The sequence below is a fragment of the Mixophyes fleayi genome, chromosome 4, assembly GCF_038048845.1.
Source record: "Mixophyes fleayi isolate aMixFle1 chromosome 4, aMixFle1.hap1, whole genome shotgun sequence".
NCBI lineage: Eukaryota > Metazoa > Chordata > Amphibia > Anura > Limnodynastidae > Mixophyes > Mixophyes fleayi.
Genome location: NC_134405.1, coordinates 73,071,256 through 73,093,774, shown reverse-complemented (window position 1 = coordinate 73,093,774; position 22,519 = coordinate 73,071,256). Strand labels below are relative to the sequence as shown.

Genomic DNA, 22,519 nt, shown 5'->3' with positions numbered 1-22,519 from the left:
TCACCCTCACATTAAATAGCCCCCAAACCTCCCCATCTTAAATTTATAGTCCCCACTATTAAATTGCCCCATCACCCCACAAACAAAATAGCACCCATTAATTAGCCACCACCTACCTCACACACACTACATTGCCACAAGCCCCCTGTGCCATCATACACACATTACTGTGCCCCTTCATCATCACCACGCTGTGCCTCCTTAAGATAACACTGTGCCCTTCATGCTGCTTTTTCTCCCCTTCACCTGGCCCCCCTTCATCACTCTGTGCCATGCTGCTCCCCTCTTCATCACACTGTGCCATGCTGCTGCCCCCCTTTCCTTCATCACACTGTGCCATGCTGCCGCCCCCCCTCTTTCCTTCACCACACTGTGCCTTTCTCCGCCCCCTTCTTCATCACACTGTGCCTTTCTTACCCCTCCTTCACCACACTGTGCCTTTCTCCCTCCCCCTTCTTCATCACACTGTGCCTTTCTCCGCCCCCTTCTTCATCACACTGTGCCTTTCTTACCCCTCCTTCACCACACTGTGCCTTTCTCCCTCCCCCTTCTTCATCACACTGTGCCTTTCTTTCCCCTTCTTAATTTCTTAATCACACTGTGCCTTTCTCTCCCTGTGTGCGTGTAGGCAGGGGCGGGCTGGGCCGGGGGGCAGGGGGGCATCGGCCCCCCGGGCCGCTCAGACTCTCCGCATTTAGGGCCAGCTGCCCGACCCCTGATGCAATTTCTCCGGATTTTTACCTGCGGCCGCATCTGATGACATGAGATGCGGCCACGTCAGCGCACAGGCGGACGCATCACATGACACGAGTGTAATGAAATTCGGCCACCTGTGTGCCCCCCGCCTGAAGTCTCCCAGCCCGCGCCTGCGTGTAGGCAATTTAGATGGTAAGCTATTGCTTCTTATAAATCTTTAAGCAGGCAAGTACAGTACATGGCATTCGTAGGCACGGTTAGCATATTGTTTTCATTTCATAACAAGAGAATGTAACAGATATGAATCCTGTGAAAAGACATCTGCAGGTTAGAAGTTCAGGAAACCGGTTGATCTGGAAATTACTATTTAAACATTGGTCAAAGCCTGTCTGCACTTTGGCATCTTATTAGTGAGAACTCGTACATAATATATGTTATGCAACAAGTATGTGATGTTGACATATGTTAAGTAAGAAGTGGTCAAGTGCAGAGAGATTTTTGATATATGCCTGTTCCAATAATTTTGTCCACAATCTGGCACAATAAATTATACACACAGTGGTCAAAGTGAAAATTGAGAAGTGACGGTATGAAAAATGTAATGGGAATGTAGGTTAAATGGAATTTAATAGTTTTACAACAAAGGCAGTAGGAGAAGTGGCGCTATGGTAGACCACTGTACATGACTTATCATTTCAGGTTACGCTCAAGTGAAAGAACCTAATTTCCTAGTTGTTAGTTTAACGAGGGGCTGAATGAATCTCAGTACTTAGATTTTAAGAACAATAATATATAATAGCCTGCAATAAAACCATCAACTGAAAATATATTTATAATATAATGGAGTTGTACATATCCTTACAGTAACAGCTGATTGCTATGTTTAACAGTGATTGGCTTTGAGATGTATGAAAAGGGGTCAGAGGTTTAAGTGGCATAGAGAGTTGCACGTGATTGGCTCAGACAGAATCTGTGCTGTGGATCACCCACTTTCAAACTTCTCCTACCCGACTGCTGCCCAAATCAGTGGCCTGCATTCAGAGTGGGATTAAGGCTTTGGGAGGCCCATGGTATTTAAGACTGGGGGGCACATATGGTGTAAAAAATAGTGTATTCAGGGATAGAGTTAAATGGTTCTGAATATACTACACTATTAACATTGATTTAAATTAATAATAGCAACCACTTGATAATCCAAACTAAATAATCCAAATGATAGTACCCTCTTGATGAATGTAATTAATAGAAGTTCCCCTTAACTTTAATTAATAATAGTGCCCCTTTGATGATCCTAATTAATAATAGTGGCTCCGTGATGATCGTAGTAAATAATAGTACCCTTTTGATTATCTTAATAGTGCCCCTTTGATTAACGTAATTAATAATAGTGCACACTTGATGATCTTAATTAATACTAGTGCCCCTTTGATGAATGTATTAAATAATAGTGCCCCCTTGATGATCTTAATTAATAATAGTGCTTCTTTGATGATCATAATTAATAATAGTGCCCCCTTGATGATCTTAATTAACACTAGAGCCCCCTGGATGACTTTGGGTTTCTTCTTCTCTCTTTTGCTCCCAAACTGTATGCAGAAGCTCCCTCCTCCAATAAGCATTGTTGTGTACGTGACATAATAATGTTGCAACGCTAAGGGTGCTGTCAGAGCTGGTAGGGCAACAGTATTTGGTGCATTAACAACCCTGTTTCCGCACAGGCACTGCAGTACATTCTATCACTGGATCGGGTGCCCCCCTTAATCTTGCTCTATCTGCATTTACTGTAAGGAGAATGTACAATGCATTTAAGACTGAATCAAGCTTTATTTGGGTTCTGATAATGGTTAAACACCCCTGTCCTAGATCAGGCCAATTTAGATTAGTAAGACATGTTAGTAAATAACATAAGAGGAATGAGCACAATTGAACACAGACATCGAGGAATAACAACCATTCATTTTACAACAACAGACTTGACTTGATACTTGCCTATGGATGTGGTGTATGTTCGTGCAGCATAGTTTATTTATATGAAATAAAATATAAATACATTTACCATCATAGCAAGCCAACAAGCATGACAAAATGTAGAACCTCAGATGTATGAACTGGAAGATGTAATAACCTACCTTGTCTGACCGTCACCATTGCTGCACTGTATGAGGGGCCATATTAGAAGCTGATGCTGCCTTAAGAGTAAATTATTGTGCTCATTTCTGTCTTTCAGATAACTCCCTGCCCCATTATTTTATGTAAAAATAGATGCTTAGTGCTTAGTAAAGACAAGTAGCAGAAAAGAAAATTAAAGTTGCCATCCTGTGTAATAAAGACATTTTTTTTTTGTTTTGTTTTTTTTAACACAAACGACTCCGGTTCCTTGCTAGAGACATTTAGGGGTAAATGTATCAAGCTGAGAGTTTTCTGGCAGGTTTGAAAAGTGGAAATATTGCCTATAGCAACCAATCACATTCTAGCTATTATTTTGTAGAATGCACTAAATAAATGACAGCCAGAATCTGATTGGTTTTTCAAACCCGCTGGAAAACTCTCAGCTTGATACATTTACCCCCTGGAGTTGTTCATTTTCCTTAGTGTTTTTCTTCAAACTGCTATTAGTGAATTACAGACTTATAAATGTAATGTGATTACCAAGGTAACCACAGTTACATGGCATATGATGTAGTGCGCAGAGGCTTTGGAATGCTCTTCTTCTCGGCATGCATGTTCATGGCCTAATCCCCAGCAACCCCGCCTTCAAGTTACCACGAGGAGCTACGTGACTGACTGGCTCTGACTCGTTTGCCTCCATTCTAGTGTCTCCCACAGAGCAATTTTGTAAAGGGAAGACTGAGTTGTTAAAGCACGTCATGGAACAATTACTATCAGATTTGTTATTTCATGTTACAACTCTACCAAACTTGCTGTTTAAAAGCCAATGTCTTTGTGATCTTACAGCTTTAAAAGAAAAAATAAATTAAAGTCAACACAAAATCATTGTTTATGCTGCTCCATTAACATTTGCCTCATTGATTTATATGGTAAGTACAGTATTGGTTATATGATGTCATTTTATTAGTACAATCTGGCCCTCTAGTATGCTTTTATAACGACCTGTCCATCAGAAAGTTGGAGAACAGTGGTTGCATCTGGAACAGGTACTATTTCTTTTGTGTATAATGGACCTAATACAGCCTTATAGGGGAAAAGGCCATTGCAAAAGTCATTTAGTGTTGTAAACAGGGCATGGAATAAATATCCTTTTGGATTCAAACACAGAAAGGTGCCCTGGTACCACATCCTAACACAGTTCCAGGTTACAGAGGACTTGGTTGCCTGGCAGACATGATTCTGTTGCGAACAAGGGCACAATCACTGCTATAAAGTGGTTTCACTACCCCGATCTCTGGGATTCTTGTCTAGATCGGAGTCGTCATACTCTGAATCCATTTCAATTTTCACTTGCGGGACGGCACTGCTTGTGTTTCTAGGGTAGCTGATAGCAGGAGAGGGAGGACAGGAGATCTTCAGGTGCAGGGTAATACTACAATATGGAAGACAAAGAGAAAGTCAACATGATATTTTAGTGTTAAAATAATAGTTGGTTTGGAGTCTCCATTTGCATTGGTGCCTAATTTATAAACTTTAAAAATTCTAACAACCAAAGTACAGCAAAAAGAACAAATATGTCTGATCTTGGGATAATACTGTTTTCTATGCTCGTTACTGTTCTTGCTTACTTCTAATTTTGGATTTATTTTTTTCAATGTATGCATTGTAGATAACTGTGTGTCCCATCAAGGACTCAATGGCTCAGGCCATAACCATAGTAGTAACCAAATCCTCCAGGCACTTACATACTGGGCAGGATTTAATGAAATTATGATTATGGGGGGGGGGGGGGGGAAGGGGGAAGGGGGAAAGGTTACTGGTGCCTGGAGTTGACCCAATATGGCCTAAAAGATCCTTCTAAAGTAAAATAAAGTACCAGTACCACTTTTTACCGCCATGTCGTCGCCAAATGCCAGAGTTCTTCCAGTCAAACTGCAAATTTATTATTGACAATTGTAGACTGTACTAAGTCAGAATTCATGTCTGTATATGCTATATGTATGTTTTATATAATCTTGTGCATAATAGATGTATGCTGTACATATATCAAAAATATGACATGCATTAGACAAAAAGTGTGAAATACTGCCATTGAATGTCCTTTGTTTGTTTGTATGTATGTGATGCATTTAATTTAACCTTTGTCTTCTACATTATCTTACATCTGGAATCTTCCCTCCAGGGATTAAGGGTTCAGGTTGCCCTAGGCTAATATTCTCCTAGCACCCTCTCGCCTTCCCCACCAAGCTAATAGACGGTAGGTAAAAACAAACTCGTCCTTAATTTAAAATCTGGTTTCGAGAGTGTTTTCAACATAGTTGTCTACTCTCTGGAATGTCCAGGAAACTCCTGAATTTTTGAGAGTTCTCCTGGCAACCTCCCACATCCAGCCCACTTCATTAATGAAGCGGGTGGGGGTGGGGCTAATTGTGGCATCTTGGCCCCACCCCCCACTGTAATAGGCCTTGGAAGCTTTGGGGTCCAAAATTGGGAAGTATGGTTAACAATCAAAAAAGTCCAGAGTGTTACTCTATGAAACCTTTGAATAAAGGGCTTTATAAAGCTTTGTGCAACGGATTACACCTACCTGCGGTCCACATCTGATCCATTGACCGAGGAATCTGAATGCAGAGCCCCAGGATGGCCACTTCTGTCCTGAATTGGCAAAACAAACAAACATTTAAAGCGCTTCTTAGGCAAGTGACCTGTTACATAAGGGGTATACAACGGGATGGTCACGGGCCTGATGAAGTACTTCAGGGATTATTTTGGTGTCACATACTTGGCACTCACCATGAACACATTTGTATAACTATCATCCTTGCATTTACAACCTTCAGTCTCTCAACAAACAACTTGTAATTCCAAACTATATACTGAAGAAATTTCTTGGTCTTCTAACTCCTGTGACTTTCAGGCGTTAGAAAAACTGCCCATCAAAACTCAGCAACCCTGGACTAAGGCTCATGTATTTTGTAAGCAGATAATCAGACTTTAAAATGAAAAGCAAGAAAGTCTATTCTACCTTTTGTATTCCAAGCAGAATGCTTTAGAGAGATACATTTACAATGTATTCTGTTTGTCAGCTTGATCTGGTGTCTGATTTCTAATACTATAAGAAAACCAATATAATGATTTTTATAGAGAAAACAGTGGACTCCCTTAACCTGGCTCCTGTAAAATGTCTGGTTCACCTTAAAGCCATTTCTAACTGCAGGAAATAACCTTAACTTTGACAACTAACAGCGGTTGGTGTGGCAAAATATATGGGTGACATAAGCGCCATCTGGTGGCACAAAGACAAACTGCTGGGCAGGGAAGTGAGTTTAGTGTTTCCTGCAATACTGTTCCTCATGGTTTGTCAATGTGACTATTATAAATAAGGAAGTTATAACAACCGTCGCCAAAGAAAGAGTTGGTAAAGGAAGCTTCTTTTTGCCCCAACTAACATTTTTTTTCTAATTCTGGAGGTAAAAGTGGACTGGAGGAAATATTACACAATATGAATTATCCAAATATAACAACAGTCAATAGCAGTCAGAATCAGGAGTGTTTGAGATAGAAGTTTCTAGAAGCTGTGTAAGAATTTTAAAGATTAGTCTGTTTTTTTTAAGACTGCGTGGAACCGGATGCAGGAGAATGTAAGCTTAGACTCTCCCTGACCCCCACAGATAGTATTAGCTCATTATTAACTGCTTCGCTTCCATTCAACGTTACCTCATCACTATCTACTTCTTCTTTTCCTTTCTTCTTCTTGTTCTTGTCTTCCTGCTTTTTCTTTTCCTTTTCTGGTAAGATGTCATCCAACCAGGCGAGATCATGCTGGCTGAAAATCCAGTCCAGCATCTTCCGCACCATCATCAAGCCAAGGATCTCAGAATAAGACATAACACAACTCAAGGAGAGATTCATAGAAATACTATATAATATAAACAACAAAAGATAAAAGTATACTTTATTCTGGTATATAGATTTAAAGTGCATCTAAATATTATATAATATATACATTAATACATAAATACATCTAAGTATTGCATACTATGTGCAGAAACAACAAAAGACTAATACATGTTCGGGTGATAATTGTCCACACTATAGGGAAAAAGTAAAATAAATCAAATTAAAATAAGCAACAGCATAAGTAAAATAGAAAATAATGAAAAAATGTCTCCTGTATCGCATGGTATTGCTATAACAACACTATAATCAAGTACATTGCTAAAATGATATAATAACCTCTTATCAATATCAGTGAGAAGGAGGAAAATAAACACATTGGGCCCGATTCATCAAGGCACGTGTCTGCCGAATTTGAGCGTATCATATGCATAATTATTCTGCCCGTGCCAAGAACCGGACCATACACCAGTAAAAACAGCAATAACTCCGTCTGCAAGTGCAAAGGACAGTTACTACAACCTACAATTTCAGGGAGTGAACTGGACGGGAAAGGGGCGTTTTGCCGTAGTCAATTTACAGCATGCCAAACTCAAGCACACGCAGCCACGTCCAAATCAAGCTCTGGGCATCTCAAAGCTACTTGGTTTTCTGCCGTATCTCTTGCTCCAGCTACAGAGCTAGTCTAAGTCCTGATCAGTAGTGATGACAGTCTCGTATACATGCTATAACATGTGTTTGCAAACAGGAGCAACTGTAAAAATTTATTTTGTGTTCAGTAGACATTAAGATTGTCCTAATAATTGTATTTCATGGTTAATTTAAATTTTTCCATCTGTGCGGCCATTTGACAATTTATAATCCACATAGGTATTGGACGTACCCTGCAGTGTCCTGTATAGCAGCGCAGAGCAGACCTACACCCATATTCATCAGCGCTCGTATCTTCAGATCCGCTCCTTGTTGAATATGGGAGTGCGCAGAGCTTATTTACGTGCGCTTTAATACAAAAGCACCTTGCGCTCAGTATGCCGCCTTAATTAATCAGGCCCATTATGTTGTATCTTGATGTTGTAGTTATTCTATGACAAAATCTAATAAAGCGCAATGTGCTATTCAACAGAATAGGAGTGTATAGAGCTGGACCCACTCCCTATACCTGTTTTTTTCTAGTCAAGCATCAAAGGGTTATTTGTAATTATTCTGTAGTGTGTTTAACACTATTATGGGCCGATTTATTAATTAATGGGGTTTAGCCCCGTTAATTATAATGGTCATCACACTGATGACAGATGATTTTTCAGAATAATTTATTAAAAAACCATCTTGGGACAGGGCGTCCGGTAGGAGGCTGTCCAGACGATCTAACGGAAAATCCCTGTTTTATGTATGCTCTGATTTTCCCACTGTCTGAAGCTGCAGAACATCATGACACTACAGGGTGGGGCATAAAGATCTCCCATATTTTGAGGGGTCACTGTGTGAGCTGTAGTGGGGGTAAAGAGATGGGGTAGATTTAATTCGGTATTTTAGGCGCTGCTGTTTTTAGTAACCATTATGAATTGGACTGGTGAACATCTGGGCTTTGTTGTTCAAGCGTATTATGAGAACAACCGTTCTGTGATAACGATGCAGAGAGCGTTCTGGTCGAAATGCATCTGTACTAGATCAGAAAATGATTTTGCTATGGACTTCTAATCTTTGGGCAACTGGATCTACACTGAAAAGAAAATCACCTGGTAAACCTGGGACCGTTAGAAGGCTAGAAAATGTTGAAGCAGTGAGAGCATCCAATAAGCAATCACCAAGGCGTTCCGCTCATAAGCACTGGGGATATCAAGTCTGAGTTTGAGGAGAATTTTACATGCGGATTTAAAATTACATCCTTACAAATATCAAACATTGTCCTCGATCTCTTGAGGATTTGAAGGATAGGATCAGAGGGGAAATCTAAGCCATTTCACCTGATATGAGAGTAATGGAAAAATTCCAGGAACGCCTTGTATTGCCAACGACAGCCGCCATTTGTCTGATATGATTTTTAAAACCCTTTAAGGCAAAACTGTTTTTTATGTTCTTTTCAGAAATAAAATACAATGTTTTCTTATATAGTTTTGTTCATTTTGTATACCCTTTCAGAATGTGGGAGATCTGTATGTCCCACCCTGTGTATTATAATAATAATAATAATTAGAAATATGCTTTCCACTTGAATCACAGCCTAATCTCAAAAATGAGTTCTAATAAACTCCAGACAAGCTTGAAAATACACTTTTGTTTGTGTTAGTTATAGTTATTTTATGTAAGGCAACTAGCACTTTTGGTTTTGTGTAAAAAAAAGTCAACCACTATACCAAGACCTCACATAAAGATTTTACCTTCTTTCCCATAAACAAAACAAAACAAAACAAAACAAAAAACCAAATTAATACAGTTGTCTATCCAACTACTCAACATTTTCTCCTCACCATGACTGGGAAAATGATGGCAGCAACCGTAGACTTAAGGATCCACAGCACAGCAAGACAGACAATTTGAACAACGGTGAAGAGATGCACGCGTCGTAGAGGAACATGCCGGAGATATGCATAGTCCGGTTGGTGCTTTGCTGGCATCATGAAGAGCTTACAGCGGTCCCAGAACTGGCAAAAAAAATGACAAAGCTTTCTCCAATAATTTGTTTATAGATCATTCATAACACCAGCCTTTGTTAAAGGTAGGTAATGGAGGAGATGACTCGTGGACTTGTTATACATAATGGAAAATGTGTCTCCAGACCTTGTTTCGGCAAAGTAATGGAGAACGTGTCTACAGACCTTGTTCCGGCAAAGTAATGGAGAACGTGTTCCGGCAAAGTAATGGAAAACGTGTTCCCTGGCAATGTAATGGAAAAGGTGTTCCCTGACCTTCTGCTGGCAAAGTATTGGAGAACGTGTCCCCAGAACTTCTTACGGCAAAGTAATGGAGAACATGTTTCCAGACCTTGTTCCGGCAAAGTAATGGAAAACATGTTCCCTGACCTTCTGCTGGTAAAGTAATGGAGAACGTGTCCCTAGACCTTGTTCCGGCAAAGTAATGGAGAGTGTGTTTCCAGGCCTTGTTCCGGAAAAGTAATGGAGAACGTGTCTCCAGACCTTGTTCTGGCAAAAAAATGGAGATTGTGTCCTAGGAATTTGTTATGATTAAGTCATGGAGAATGTGTCCCAAAACTTTGTTGTGGTTAGTTGTAGATAGCCTGATCATATAACTTGTTAAGGCTAATCTCAACTGTAATGTACAGTGGAGTATGCTGGTGTTATATTAGAAAATGATACTAGTAAATGTTTGTTAGTTAATACTAAATATACCTACAGCTCCTGCTATGAAAAATGTATCTCCAGACTGTTATGGCAATGTGATAAACAAACTACCGTAGATCTTGTTAAAATGAATTAATGAATGAGGTACCTCCAGATATTGTTATTGATAAGTAAAGGAGAAAGTGGTGGGAATTGTCACCTGAATTCCATTGAGTGATGCAACGCCCATGTACAGAAAGATACCGTAGAGGACAGGCATGGGAATGTACTGCAGAAACAAAGAAATGGGTCAATGTGGTTACCATGAACTGCTATTCACATCACTTATACCAATTACCAAATAGACAATGTATGTAATATATGTAGTATTAATGGTGTGTGTGAAAGGAGATTGATGTCTCTTCAATTATTTCCCCCATAAACAAGCAGTGAGTGGAACAACCAATGGGTCAATGCCATTACGGTCAAACTAACCTCAATTTTATTCTTAATTCTGTCTAAAGCAAGGAAAGCATATGCTAAACCTAACGCAGGCTATAGGCAGCTGTGTCTGTCATTTCTTGCCTATTCCCTCTCTCTTTTCCTTGCCCTAGGTCACACTCCTTAATTATTTTCTTATTAGAGGATTATCACACATAAAAAACAGAAGGACTCTGGGAGAAGATGAGGGTATTGTGAGAGAAAAAGAATGACAGTCTACTGAATTGTGAGCTCTCCATGAAGACTCGATAGTACATAGCTAATTCAACAGGCATATTATTATACATAGAGTAACTTCTAGCTTATAATGACAAATTGATCCATAAAATACTTAATTTTTTAAGGTACTACTATTTAAAGTTTTCTGAAAGACAATAGGTTTGCACTGTCATAAAATGAACTAAAATATTTCAAAACAATATATAAAAATATTCAGCTAATTTTATACAATTTACCTTCAATACGGGAGCCAGGAAGACTGAGATCCCAGTGAGGATAAACACTATTATTCCTGTCACTCTTTGTTCCCTGGTGAGATACGGAACAACAAAACATGTGTTCAATCCTAAAGATTAAGGTTTATTACTATGATTTCTTCCTCTTTCTTAAAATGTCAGCATGAATACAACACAATTCCAAAAAAGTGGACCTCCCCCCGGTGCCTAGAACTCTCCAGCATGGGAGCTGGGGTAGGTATATAAACCAATGCTCAGAAGATGGCATGAGAGTTAAGAGAGTACTGGCTGGAGGCTGGACTGCTACCAATTTAGCAGTAAGAGGGAAAGAGATCTGAATCAGTGGCTTCTGGATTATGGTCCCTGTGGTTATCTCTTTGTGTTCTTTATGTGTTTTTCTCCTTCTATGTAAGTCACTGTATAGTATAGTTTCGATATTTTATTGTACAAAGTATATATATTTATAGCCTCTTGTGGTGGTTCTTAGAAATAAAGTTTAACTTGTTTGATACCTAAGATATTTGTTCAGGGCCGAAGAGATAAGGCAGTAACATAGCATGAAATGTGTTGCACAAGCGTACACTAGTGCCTAGTAGGCATCAGGGCACACCATAGTTAGCCAAGGTTGACCATGGTGTTGCGATATTCTGAAGTAACCTTAATCTGGCATTAGTTATAAGCTATCATATCCAGTTGGCTAATCCTTCATTATAAGATGAACATTTTCTAAAACATGGACACAGTACTTGAAATGATGGTATCATAGCACAGTTTATTACTGCAGAAGTTATAATGAATAGAAGATTCTTTCTGTTCCCAATAATTTATGTAGGACTATGGCTTTAACATTCAAGCAACAGATGGGTCTGTAGAAGTGGTAAGATAACAATAATATCGGCATTGACCAGTTTCATTGACAGAAAGGTGAAAAGTGAGTTAATGATTATTTAAGACAGGATGGAGACATGTTGTAAATCATTTCACAATATTGTAAATGAACCAACCTCACGCCCAAGAACTGTGGCTGTTCCCCAGGCGCGCTGGTCTCGGTCTCCATTTTCAAGCTGTCAATATGAGCGATGGAGATGACGGTGGCAGCCACATACCAAGGCAGACCCATGAAGGAGCAAATGGCCAGAAGAATGCCCACCCAGAAGAGGTCCAGGTGGTAACCACAGGCTTTCTAGAAAGGCAATAGGTGGTGTGAAATTCAGCATTAAAGCAGTTACCAGGAACAAGTCATAGTGTAAGTTGCCTCTGTAACTTAATAGGCAAAGACTTGTGTGATTTGTTTCCTATACAAAAATCCAATAATTAATCAATAATTAAGACCTATTAAGACTATTTTAAAATACAACTAAACTTATTAATACATTTATTGAATGCACAACACAGTTTTCTCCTAGTCCCTTGTTTCAACTATTTGACGGGAGTCTACAGTCGATGATATTCTATATCTTCTGAGCTGTGTTTATATTCTCACCCATCATACTAAGAGTAACCCTTCACAGAGCATCTGTATGAGGTATACATTTACTTATAGATGTATATTCATAGGCTTTATGAACCATAAAGGCAGATATTGCTAATCTTATATATAAAAATCAATGGTCTGTTTATCTGTCCGGTAATGCATTTGGACACTCCTGCACTGATTGGGATGAAACCAACGTGAGGTTGGTCCAGTTGGATCCTGGACAGTTTTTAGGGGTCTAGAGTCCTTGTCGGACCTCACGTTGGTGTACACTGGGCAGAGCTTTGACTCAGGGAGCCTGTTCTGAGCCTTCCACAGGATGGATTTGGATGAAAATTTCACAGACTGGTAACATTGGATCCCAGAAGACATAATAGGGGGCTGGGGTCCCAGTCGGACCTCCTGTTGGTGTATGCTGGGCAGAACTTTGACTCAGGGAGCCTGTTCTGAGCCTTCCACAGGATGGATTTGGATGAAAACTTCACAGACTGTTAAGATTGGATCCCAGAAGACATAATAGGGGGCTGGGATCCCAGTCGGACCTCCTGTTGGTGTACGCTGGGCAGAACTTTGACCTGTTCTGGGCTTTCCGCTGGATGGATTTGGATGACATTTAATATAAAAACAAAAACTACACTGGGCAGGTTATGGGTGTGTTGGAAGAGCTGCTAAGCTGCTAATTATTTTTAAAAGGTTGACAGTTACATCCAACTCATTGATATCTTAATAATTTGAAGATTTAAACCCGGGCAATGCCGGGTACTTCAGCTAATAATATCAATTAAAACAATTATTCCAAGAGGTAAAATCATGTAAGAAATGTATTAATATATGTAGATATAATAAAGTAGGAACAGTAAAACATCTCAGAGATGCAGAGATTAAGGTATTTTTTATACTTTTTATGTTATGCTGTTCCATGAACCTGCGTTATATTTCTGGATTTTGTAGACTTGACTTTGTGGACCATAGAAAGCTAAAAAAAAAGTGTAGTTGGTTTATTTGTTCACTTTACTAAGAGTAGACCTTAAACTATGTGTGCATCTGTCGTTTAATCTGATTTTCCTAGATTTCTTTTTGACAGGTCAATTGAGGAGATAGGAATGCACACAGAGATTACTCATCTCTATAGAGAGCACAACTATTACCAAAGTATCCATCCCTGTTCCTTTATCTACTTTGGTCCTTCGGTGCACGTTGCCCCAACTCTTCATAGAGATAAATGCTCTTTATGTCAGAATAAATCTCCGAAGCATGGAAGGGACGAGAGTACAAGCTGTACATGCCCATGGCTGTAGACAGAAAATGTGTCTAAAATAGTCTTGAAAATCAATATGTAACACTATTGAACGGGTGACACTCTATATGTGTCAGTAATGTCTCTGGTATGTTGTATAGCAGGTGTTGTGAAACTACAAGTCCCAGCATCCCTTTCCAACTATCTACTAGATATCTGCTGGCAAAGCATGCTGGGGCTTGTAGTTTCACAAACACCTGGAGAGTTCCAGGTTGGCCAGGCCTGTTATAAAAATTGCTGGGGAAGACTATTTGATTGGCAATTATTGAGTTGACAGTTGAGATACAGAGATCTTCATAGTGTCGACTCCCAATGGCATATCAGCAAAAATAGATATAAAAAGGCGTACCCTCAGCTTGTTCTCTTTCCTGTTGACTATGACTGCTGTGATTTGCTCGTCCATGAAGATAAGAATGGTCACCAGTAGAGCAGGTAACGCACTGGCCAGATAAATCCACCAAGGATTCTTACCGAAGGGGAATACAAACCAGCCTCGGTCTGGTCGTGTTGGCTGGTAGTGGGACAAAGCAGAAATTGTGTTTAACATAGGTCATACTGACTCAGTAACAGCAATCAACACCATTAGTTACTACAAATTATTTACAACAAAACATACTAAGATCTAATATATAAGCCTATATACTGTATCTTTGGTATGCAGGTTTTCATAACCCGGAGGGAAAAGAGGATAGAAATATGTTTCACATTCAAAAAGAACCCTTGTTATGTTGATGTGTTCTATCCCATAGCAACCAATCAGATATTAAATTTTAACAGTCTAGTGTAGTCATACTACTGAGAGCTAATATCTGATTGGCTGATATGGGTTACAATATCTTTTGGTATTACGTCATTAATGAATTCCCATTGGACCTCATTCCTGAAGTGCTCTTGGAGCACACTGCAATGCCGCTTAGTTTTCCACAGGTGTGATTGGATGGTCTGCCTCAAAATAGCACACTGCATTTAGTGACTAAATAAACATGCATAATCAAACTGCAGAATATAAGCATAATATTACAAAGCATTATACTCTGTAAGAACTGGAAGTGCATGTATTTTACTCAGCAAGAAAAGAGTTTTTCAAAACAATTTATCTTTAAATAGCACTGTTTAATGCTGGTAAGTAATAAAGAAATAAACACATAGGGCATGATTCATTAAGGATCTTAAATTAAGAAGTTTCTTATTTAAGTCTCCTGGACAAAACCAAGGGCTTGATTCATTAAGGATCTTAAATGAAGAGGTATCTTATTTCAGTCTCCTGGACAAAACCATGTTACAATGCAAGGGGTGCAAATTAGTTTTCTGTTTTGCACATAAGTTAAATACTGACTGTTTTTTCATGTAGCACACAAATATCAACTTTAAATTCCAGTGTACAAATAAGCTATCAAGTATTTGTGTGCTACATGAAAAAACAGTCAGTATTTAACTTATGTGCAAAACAGAAAACTAATTTGCACCCCTTGCATTGTAACATGGTTTTGTCCAGGAGACTTAAATACGAAACTTCTTAATTTAAGTTCCTTAATGAATCAGGCCCATAGTGCTTAATGAATAAGCAGGGTTAATCAATGGTTAGGGGTTGCCTAAAACACTGAATGAGTGACACAACATCACTTCCGAGGGTGTTGTGGTGCCGGCTATGGCATCGCCAGAGCTAACTCAAGCCCTGTGTATTTAGGATATTGTCAAATGTTCACCACCCAGCATGCATTTAGTGTCGTATCACCGTGACACTTTCTTTACCTTAAACTCAGTAGGCACTTGTAGTTTGGGAGTGTTTAATCCAGAGAGCATGTCCAGACCAACAAACATTAGAATGGACACGAAGATTGAGAAGTCGCTAATAAGTTTACGGAGCTTAAGAATGCAGCATGTGTAAAAGAGAAGGAAGGAGAAGGACAATTAAACAATATAGATTTAGAAACGGTTATACAAGACCACAAATATTTAGTAATACCTGGTGGACCAAGAGCGATTATTAATAATAATTCTTCCTAAAACTGGCATTTATATCAATTATGTTTTATTGTGATTTGTCATGTTTAAAGACTAACACCTTCTAAAAATGTTATATTTAAAGGGCTTCCACCCTTAAATGCCTTTAATACCCTCCTACGCCTTTTATGAAATACATTTCTTTCTTTTTTTCTGTCAAACTTCCATGGTTGTCAAACATGTATTTAAATGAGCAGACAAAATAAACAAATATATTTGCTCATAAAAATAAAATAATGACTCGCCAGTTATTAATTGTTGGTTAGATACCCTCTCTATTAGACTGTACCTAACGTCTCCTCTCTTGTATTTGTGTGCAATGGTTTTCCTCAGAAACCATCACTATTGCTGAAGTATACAGATACCTCCCCAGCTGCATTATTTTCTATATAAAGCTATAGATTGGGGGGTATCTTTACTAAACTGCGGGTTTGAAGAAGTGGAAATGTTGCCTATAGCAACCAATCAGATTCATGTTATTATTTATTTAGTACATTCTACAAAATGATATCTAGAATCTGATTGGTTGCTTTAGGCAACATCTCCACTTTTTCAAACCGGCAGTTTAGTAAATCTAGCCCTGAGTGTCTTAAACAAAAAACACTGACATCATTAAGATAACACAACAGGGAAAGCAGAACATACACCAAATTCCCCTGCACTTCAATTGACTTCCTAAGCAGAGAGGAGCAGTTAGATACACTCTAATAGAGGGTTCATCTTATTGACAATAATGTTTATAAAGTTTTGTGACAAAAGACATTTACAGAGGCTTATTGGTTAATAACATAACAGCATTCATATGCACCATGAACAGGAGGAATGGACAGGTTTAGGATTACCAGAGGAAGACAGAATTGACAGGTGATAAATACAAGAGGGCCAACCTTAATCTCACTAGGAACATGCAATTTTGGTGTCTCCAGCTCAAATAATGCATCCACACCACAGAAGAAGAGGATGGCGAAGACAATGGCAAAATCAGCCACCAGGGTGCGCAGCTGAGGAAAACAGGTTAAAAATCGAAGTGAAAAAGATGGTTTTGGATTCTGCTGGGTCTACAAGGAACAAGAAAACTCTAAGGTTTTAAGAGAGATGATTGACTGAATGAAACCCCAACCCGTAAGCTTTACAAAACCACATAAATGTCACACTATATACGTCAACCTCAGGACCATCCTCCACCCACCAGCGGCCTTGCCTCCAACCTGGAGTAAGTGGGTGTAATTGTTCTTACCTTGGTAGGAAAGTATCGGCTGAACTTGAATTTCTTTAGAGTTAAGGTCATGGAGTAGGTTCCGAAGAAGAGGATGAAGGACATTAGGGCCAGGTCGGGCACATAATTACACGAGTCTCCTAGCAGACTCCCGCCATATTTCAGACATTCCTTCATGCTGAGCTGACTCCAGTCCAGAGCTGTGTTATTCATGACATTGTACTTGGAATTCATGTGGGGAAGACGATAACCAGAATATTTTTAGAACAGTGCTATGCCGTCAGTCTGCAAGCACCCCCCATGTCCTCAGCACCGTCAGTCACTAAGTAATGTCTTTATCAGGTCATACGGTATTATCATTGTTGGGCAAATTCTAGTTGGCAGGTAGCCACAGGGCCTCAAAATGTACCGCTGGACTATATGTCTGGAAATATTGTTCTATTAACCTGAATGAGTGCACATATTTGTGGCTCATTCCTCTTTTAATCCCTAATTTCTCTTTATTTTTTCCATCTAAACCAGTGTTGGCTAACCTGTGACACTCCAGGTGTTGTAAAACTACAAGTCCCAGCATACCCTTCCAGCAATAAGCTGCTATATATTGGCAAAGTATGCTGGGACTTGTAGTTTCACAACACCTGGCGTGTCACAGGTTAGCCAACACTGGTCTAAACTGTCCTTCAGGGGCAGGCTGGGCTGGGGGGCATCTGCCCCCCTGGCCGGTCCCATAGTGGGCTACCTTGGGCTGGGTTATGGGGCCACCTGCATATTTTTCCCTTTAAAATAGGCTACTTAGTCGAGTCTTGCCCCCAGGGTAAAATTTGACAGCCCTTGGACCTGATGTTTAGATCTGTATGTATAAACGCATCTATATGTTACTAAAAAAACACATTTCAGATTGAAATAAATATCTTCTTGGTATTTCAATATGTGTTTTACACATATTTCTCAATATATGGTGATAAAATCTCTGAGCAATAATCCACTACTTCAGTGATACTGAGAGATGTAAGGCTTAAATTATCACTTTGTTGGGCCCTTCACAGAGGATATACCCACGTATGACCTGGCTTGGGCTTTCAGTGACCCAAAAAAAGCAACAAAAATCCTGAAATAAGTATTTTAAAAGAATTCTTAATTGAAAAAATATCTTTATTTAACAGAAGAAGGATTGCTGCGCTACTTGTAACACCGTTTCCCATAGCCGTAGTTGATGATTTCAATATAATATCCAGAGGTACTGTATATAGCAGCAGTGCACATGATCCTATGCTTGTAACAGATTGTGCTACTGAGGGAGATCATGGCAGGCACTGAACATGGTTAGAATATCATTTTCATTTAATTGTCTATCATCAATAAATATTAGCATAAGGAATTGAAAATATGTTTGTGTGTAAAGTTTCCCTTTACAAGGCAGCGCCGCTTTAAATTTTAGCTGTCAACTCGCCGATCTCTCGCGAGTTGTAAAAACCGGAGTATGATACATTTACCCCCTAGTCTGTTATTTATTAATATTATTTAAAAAAATACAAGCACATAGATTATTAACAGCTAAATGTTATTAAAAAAATATATATTTAATTTGTAGACAACAAAAAAGAAATAAAAAGGAAATACATTATGGGGATCTCCATTTTTGGACACTCCTTGCTCCTCGGAAATACCCCTTCATCATATCTGTACAGGAGGGGTCCGCCTACATCTACCCACTAGATTTCATAGTCCTATTGTGTAATCTATTTGCACAGTGAATCTTTGATTGGTGGGAGAGTGCTGTGGAGAAAGGGTGTTACTCTGCAGTACTGTGGGCAGTGTTGTCTTCCAGGGGCTTGTTGTCCGGGGTTTTGGAGATCTAAAACTTTTTAAGGTCTCAAGGGCAGAAATAAAATATGGGATTAATGATATACACTATGAGCAGTGTGGACAGCTACAATTTCTTCACAAATGTATATTTGTCAGGGACCTGTGTCCAAGTACCCCAAACCTAACACCATGGGAGATGGGGAGGAATCTGGAAATTACATTAATTATCATCTATTGGGCAACTCCAGCAGTGCATTTTATCATTTTACCCAAAGGTAGGAGGCGGTTCATGAGTTTTCTGTCTTCATGTGCATAAGAAACAGGCATAGCATACCTGTATCACATCATAAATTATGAAAGTCTTCTATTATAAAATTTGGATTGGGATAATATTATGTTTTAGGTATACATGTCATGGCTAAAACTGATTGCTTTAGACTTTCTATTCTTGAGTCAAGTCCGTTGGACACAAGCTCTGTGACATAAGTCCAGTCTGTTGTACATTACTTACCAAAGAGATGTTAGTGTTGTTTGGTGCAAATGGAACTGAAGCATTGAATAAAGTTGTGTTCACTACAAAACAACAAGGAAGATGTTTGTTTTAGGGTTTAGTTTACTGTATGAAGTAATATTCTAACAAGACTTAAAGGATAGTTGCAACCACAAAGTACATTTTTAATGACCATCCCAACCTGCAGAACTATGGGCCCCATGGCAGGGACCACTGCATTTTAGGAATGCTCTGCCCTCCTCCCAGCGCTCTCTCCCCGATAGGGATAGAGCTCAGCTTTTAGTACAAAACCGTAATGCTTCTACGGTAAAGTTTCTGTCCTGACAATATGAGGTACTTCTTTGCAAGACAGTCCAGCTAAACTCAATATTTTGGCATTGCTTATTTAAAGCAGATGTCCCTCTAGGAGTCATATGTCCCAGAGCTGTCAATCACTATGGCAGGACACTATAATGCAGTGAGGGCAGGGATCACCTCACCTGCTGCCAAGGTAGGGGTGGTCTGCCAACCAAGTAAATCCAGTGGTTCAACACATAATATCCCATAATATCTCAGCAGCAGTGGGGGTAAAACAATTCAGTCAATTTGCTTTTTAGATATATGAATATAAAAGTACCGTTAAGGTAGGCATCTACTTTAATGCAGATAAAAGAGGTGCACCCATCTTCTACTAACAGTGGAAGCAGCCACACAGTTATGTCATTACTAGCTCTATCAAGTCACTAGGAACTAGTGAGCACTGTACCTCATACCTCAGTGATGTTACCAGCCAATAGTGAAGTGACCTGCTGAATATTGGTTCAGCCTACAAAATGGCTTCCTCCACTGCCTGTAGTCAATATGTACACTTTAATGTTTTTTTATATTGTAAAATAAGAGGGAAACATGGATCAGACCATTGTCCAAAAAGATATAAACATTGCTCAGTCCATAAAAGTTATGTCTTGGCGCTCCATGTTCTAAAAGATTTATTTGGAACCTTCTAGAAAAATAAGCAATAATGTGGGAGGGAACCAAATCTGACACAATGAAGCTGTAGGTATGGAGTCATGGGCCCAAATGTTCATAGTGGCTTAATAAAGAAGTATTAAAATAAAATACATAACCCACTATTTTATACAATATATGTACAATATAAAGCTACTTGCAAAAAGTGTATATATAAAGTTTTCTACCAATACTTACATGGATCAAGGGGCAATCAGAGAAGAGAATGCATTGGATAAGGAGAGATGTGGCAGATATCAGTTACAATAGTTGTTCTCAGCATATTAAGCAGAAGCCATTTTAATATAGTCCTGTATCCATTTATCTCAAGTACACATATTTTCTTGCCTTCAACCTGTTGCCCTACTTATTTTTATGTTCTATCTGATTTGTAAAAGCTATAGCTAAAATACAAATGAGCCTATATGAAAAGTACATTTAAAAGTACATACTAATCTTGGTAGGCTTCTAGATACACTAAGGGCTAGATTTACTAAGCTGCGGGTTTGAAAAAGTGGGGATGTTGCCTATAGCAACCAATCAGATTCTACCTGTCATTTTGTAGAAGGTACTAAATAAATGAAAGATAGAATCTGATTGGTTGCTATAGGCAACATCCCCACTTTTTCAAACCGGCAGCTTAGTAAATCTAGCCCTAAATCTCAATTATCAATTGTTTGCGTTTTCATATTACAGTATATGATTAACTTGTATTATAGCTATAGCTTTAAAAAAAACCAACATGATTTGTTTTGCATATTAGTATTATCTGTTTGTCAGGAGGTTAAACATAGCTTTCTTGCACAATGCAGTAAACAAAACCTGGACAGTATGTTGATACCAGTATTACTGTACACATATTTAGATAACCTACATTGTATTTCACCTTAACCTACGTACAACTTTTTACTAATTGCAATGTATGGCAGCTTTATGCATATCCTGTAACAGTAACACTGTAGTCGTTGTCCTTGTTTAGTGGTCACTAATTTCTGTTTCCTTGTACCAATATGACAGTGAGAGCTTCTAAGCTCTATTAACGCACTAGATTCATGCTCAGATGTAAGTCTGTTTGAGTGCTGTATCGTGCCGATCTTATGCCAATGAAGCAATTACATGCAATTCATATTCAAACGCAAATGACACTTGCAACTATGACTTGAAGGACGGAACGGGGGAGGGAAGGGGCGGACGGACGTAGGCTACGTTCAGTAAGGGCGTGCCGATGCAGATGTGGTCAGTTCAAGTCCTGGGATTGGCTTAAGTACTCTTGGTTTCAGGTATACCATTTGCACCAGCTATAGAGCAGGTGTAAGTGCCGACTGATGACGGTCACAGCATAGTTTGTAAAACTACACGTATGAGCGCCACTAGATAGCATAGAACATTTGTATGCAAGTGAGATAAACCATAAAAGTGCATTGTATGTACAGTACGCATTATGAACATCTTGTATTCATTGGAAAAAAGAAATTGTTTTTAAGCAATCATATTGTTATTAATGATGATACAGTTTACAGTTGTTCATTTATTTTAAAATATATATTTTTTGGATACGTTCTGATGTCACATTGCACATATTCATGTGCGTATATTACACTCTGTCCTGTCTGTTAACATGCAGCTAGTATAGGCGTAGAGTACTTATACCCAGATTCAAATCGAAGCACATGGTCATATCCGCTTGGATTTGAATAGAGTCGGAACTAAGCTTGTGTTCTATGCTCTTTGTTAAACCGTAACTTGCGGTTTGATATATGCGTGAGCAGGGCCGGTGTTGGGTTGAGCGGAGCCCCCTGAGTGAGGACGGAACATGCAGCGTGCACAGCTCACTCCTACCTCTGTATCTGCTCCGATGCCGACACTCACACGCTGTGACATAAATATTATTTTGCCGCTGATGGTGCCCCCCAGCCCTCCTGTCACGCTTGTTGGGCTTACCGAGTTACACTGGCCCTGAGGTGGGGCTGCAGGATTGATTACAAGTGGGCTGTCAAAAGTGAACAACCCTTTGAATGTTTGCCAAGTATTCCTTTAAGTACTTTTATATAATTATATATTTTTGCAAACTGCACCCTAACTAATGAAAACCTTTAATTAATGCCTCATTATTTTAAAAAAGAAATTGTTATTTTCAGTCAAATTTAACAGGCTAAAGTACCCTTTAAATCTATCCCTTTTTCCACACAGTAGTATGTATAGCACAGGTTGAAAAACCTTTCTTTACTTTTTGCTGTCCAATATATGTTAGATACCATGTGACCTAGATATCAGATGCCTACGTTACA

At 39.1% G+C, this 22,519-nt stretch overlaps 1 protein-coding gene across 4 annotated transcripts in view; it reads right to left on the bottom strand.

The window, feature by feature from the left end:
- Positions 1–1,298: 1,298 nt before the first annotated feature.
- Positions 1,299–22,519, bottom strand: part of SLC4A5 (solute carrier family 4 member 5) — an 85,054-nt gene continuing 63,833 nt past the window's right edge. For 2 of the 4 annotated variants that reach the window (XM_075207449.1, XM_075207453.1), the window contains 11 exons: positions 19,245–19,306; positions 16,949–17,149; positions 15,460–15,573; positions 14,057–14,218; positions 11,941–12,119; positions 10,937–11,009; positions 10,201–10,269; positions 9,171–9,344; positions 6,523–6,678; positions 5,393–5,460; positions 1,299–4,237 (listed from right to left, as the gene is read on the bottom strand). In XM_075207449.1, coding sequence (XP_075063550.1) covers positions 4,072–4,237; positions 5,393–5,460; positions 6,523–6,678; positions 9,171–9,344; positions 10,201–10,269; positions 10,937–11,009; positions 11,941–12,119; positions 14,057–14,218; positions 15,460–15,573; positions 16,949–17,149; positions 19,245–19,306 — 1,424 coding nt within the window. In that variant the 3' untranslated portion in view covers positions 1,299–4,071. Of the gene's footprint in view, positions 4,238–5,392; positions 5,461–6,522; positions 6,679–9,170; positions 9,345–10,200; positions 10,270–10,936; positions 11,010–11,940; positions 12,120–14,056; positions 14,219–15,459; positions 15,574–16,598; positions 16,713–16,948; positions 17,150–19,244; positions 19,307–22,519 lie in introns of all 4 variants that reach the window. The other 2 variants (XM_075207450.1, XM_075207452.1) reach the window with 2 other exon arrangements.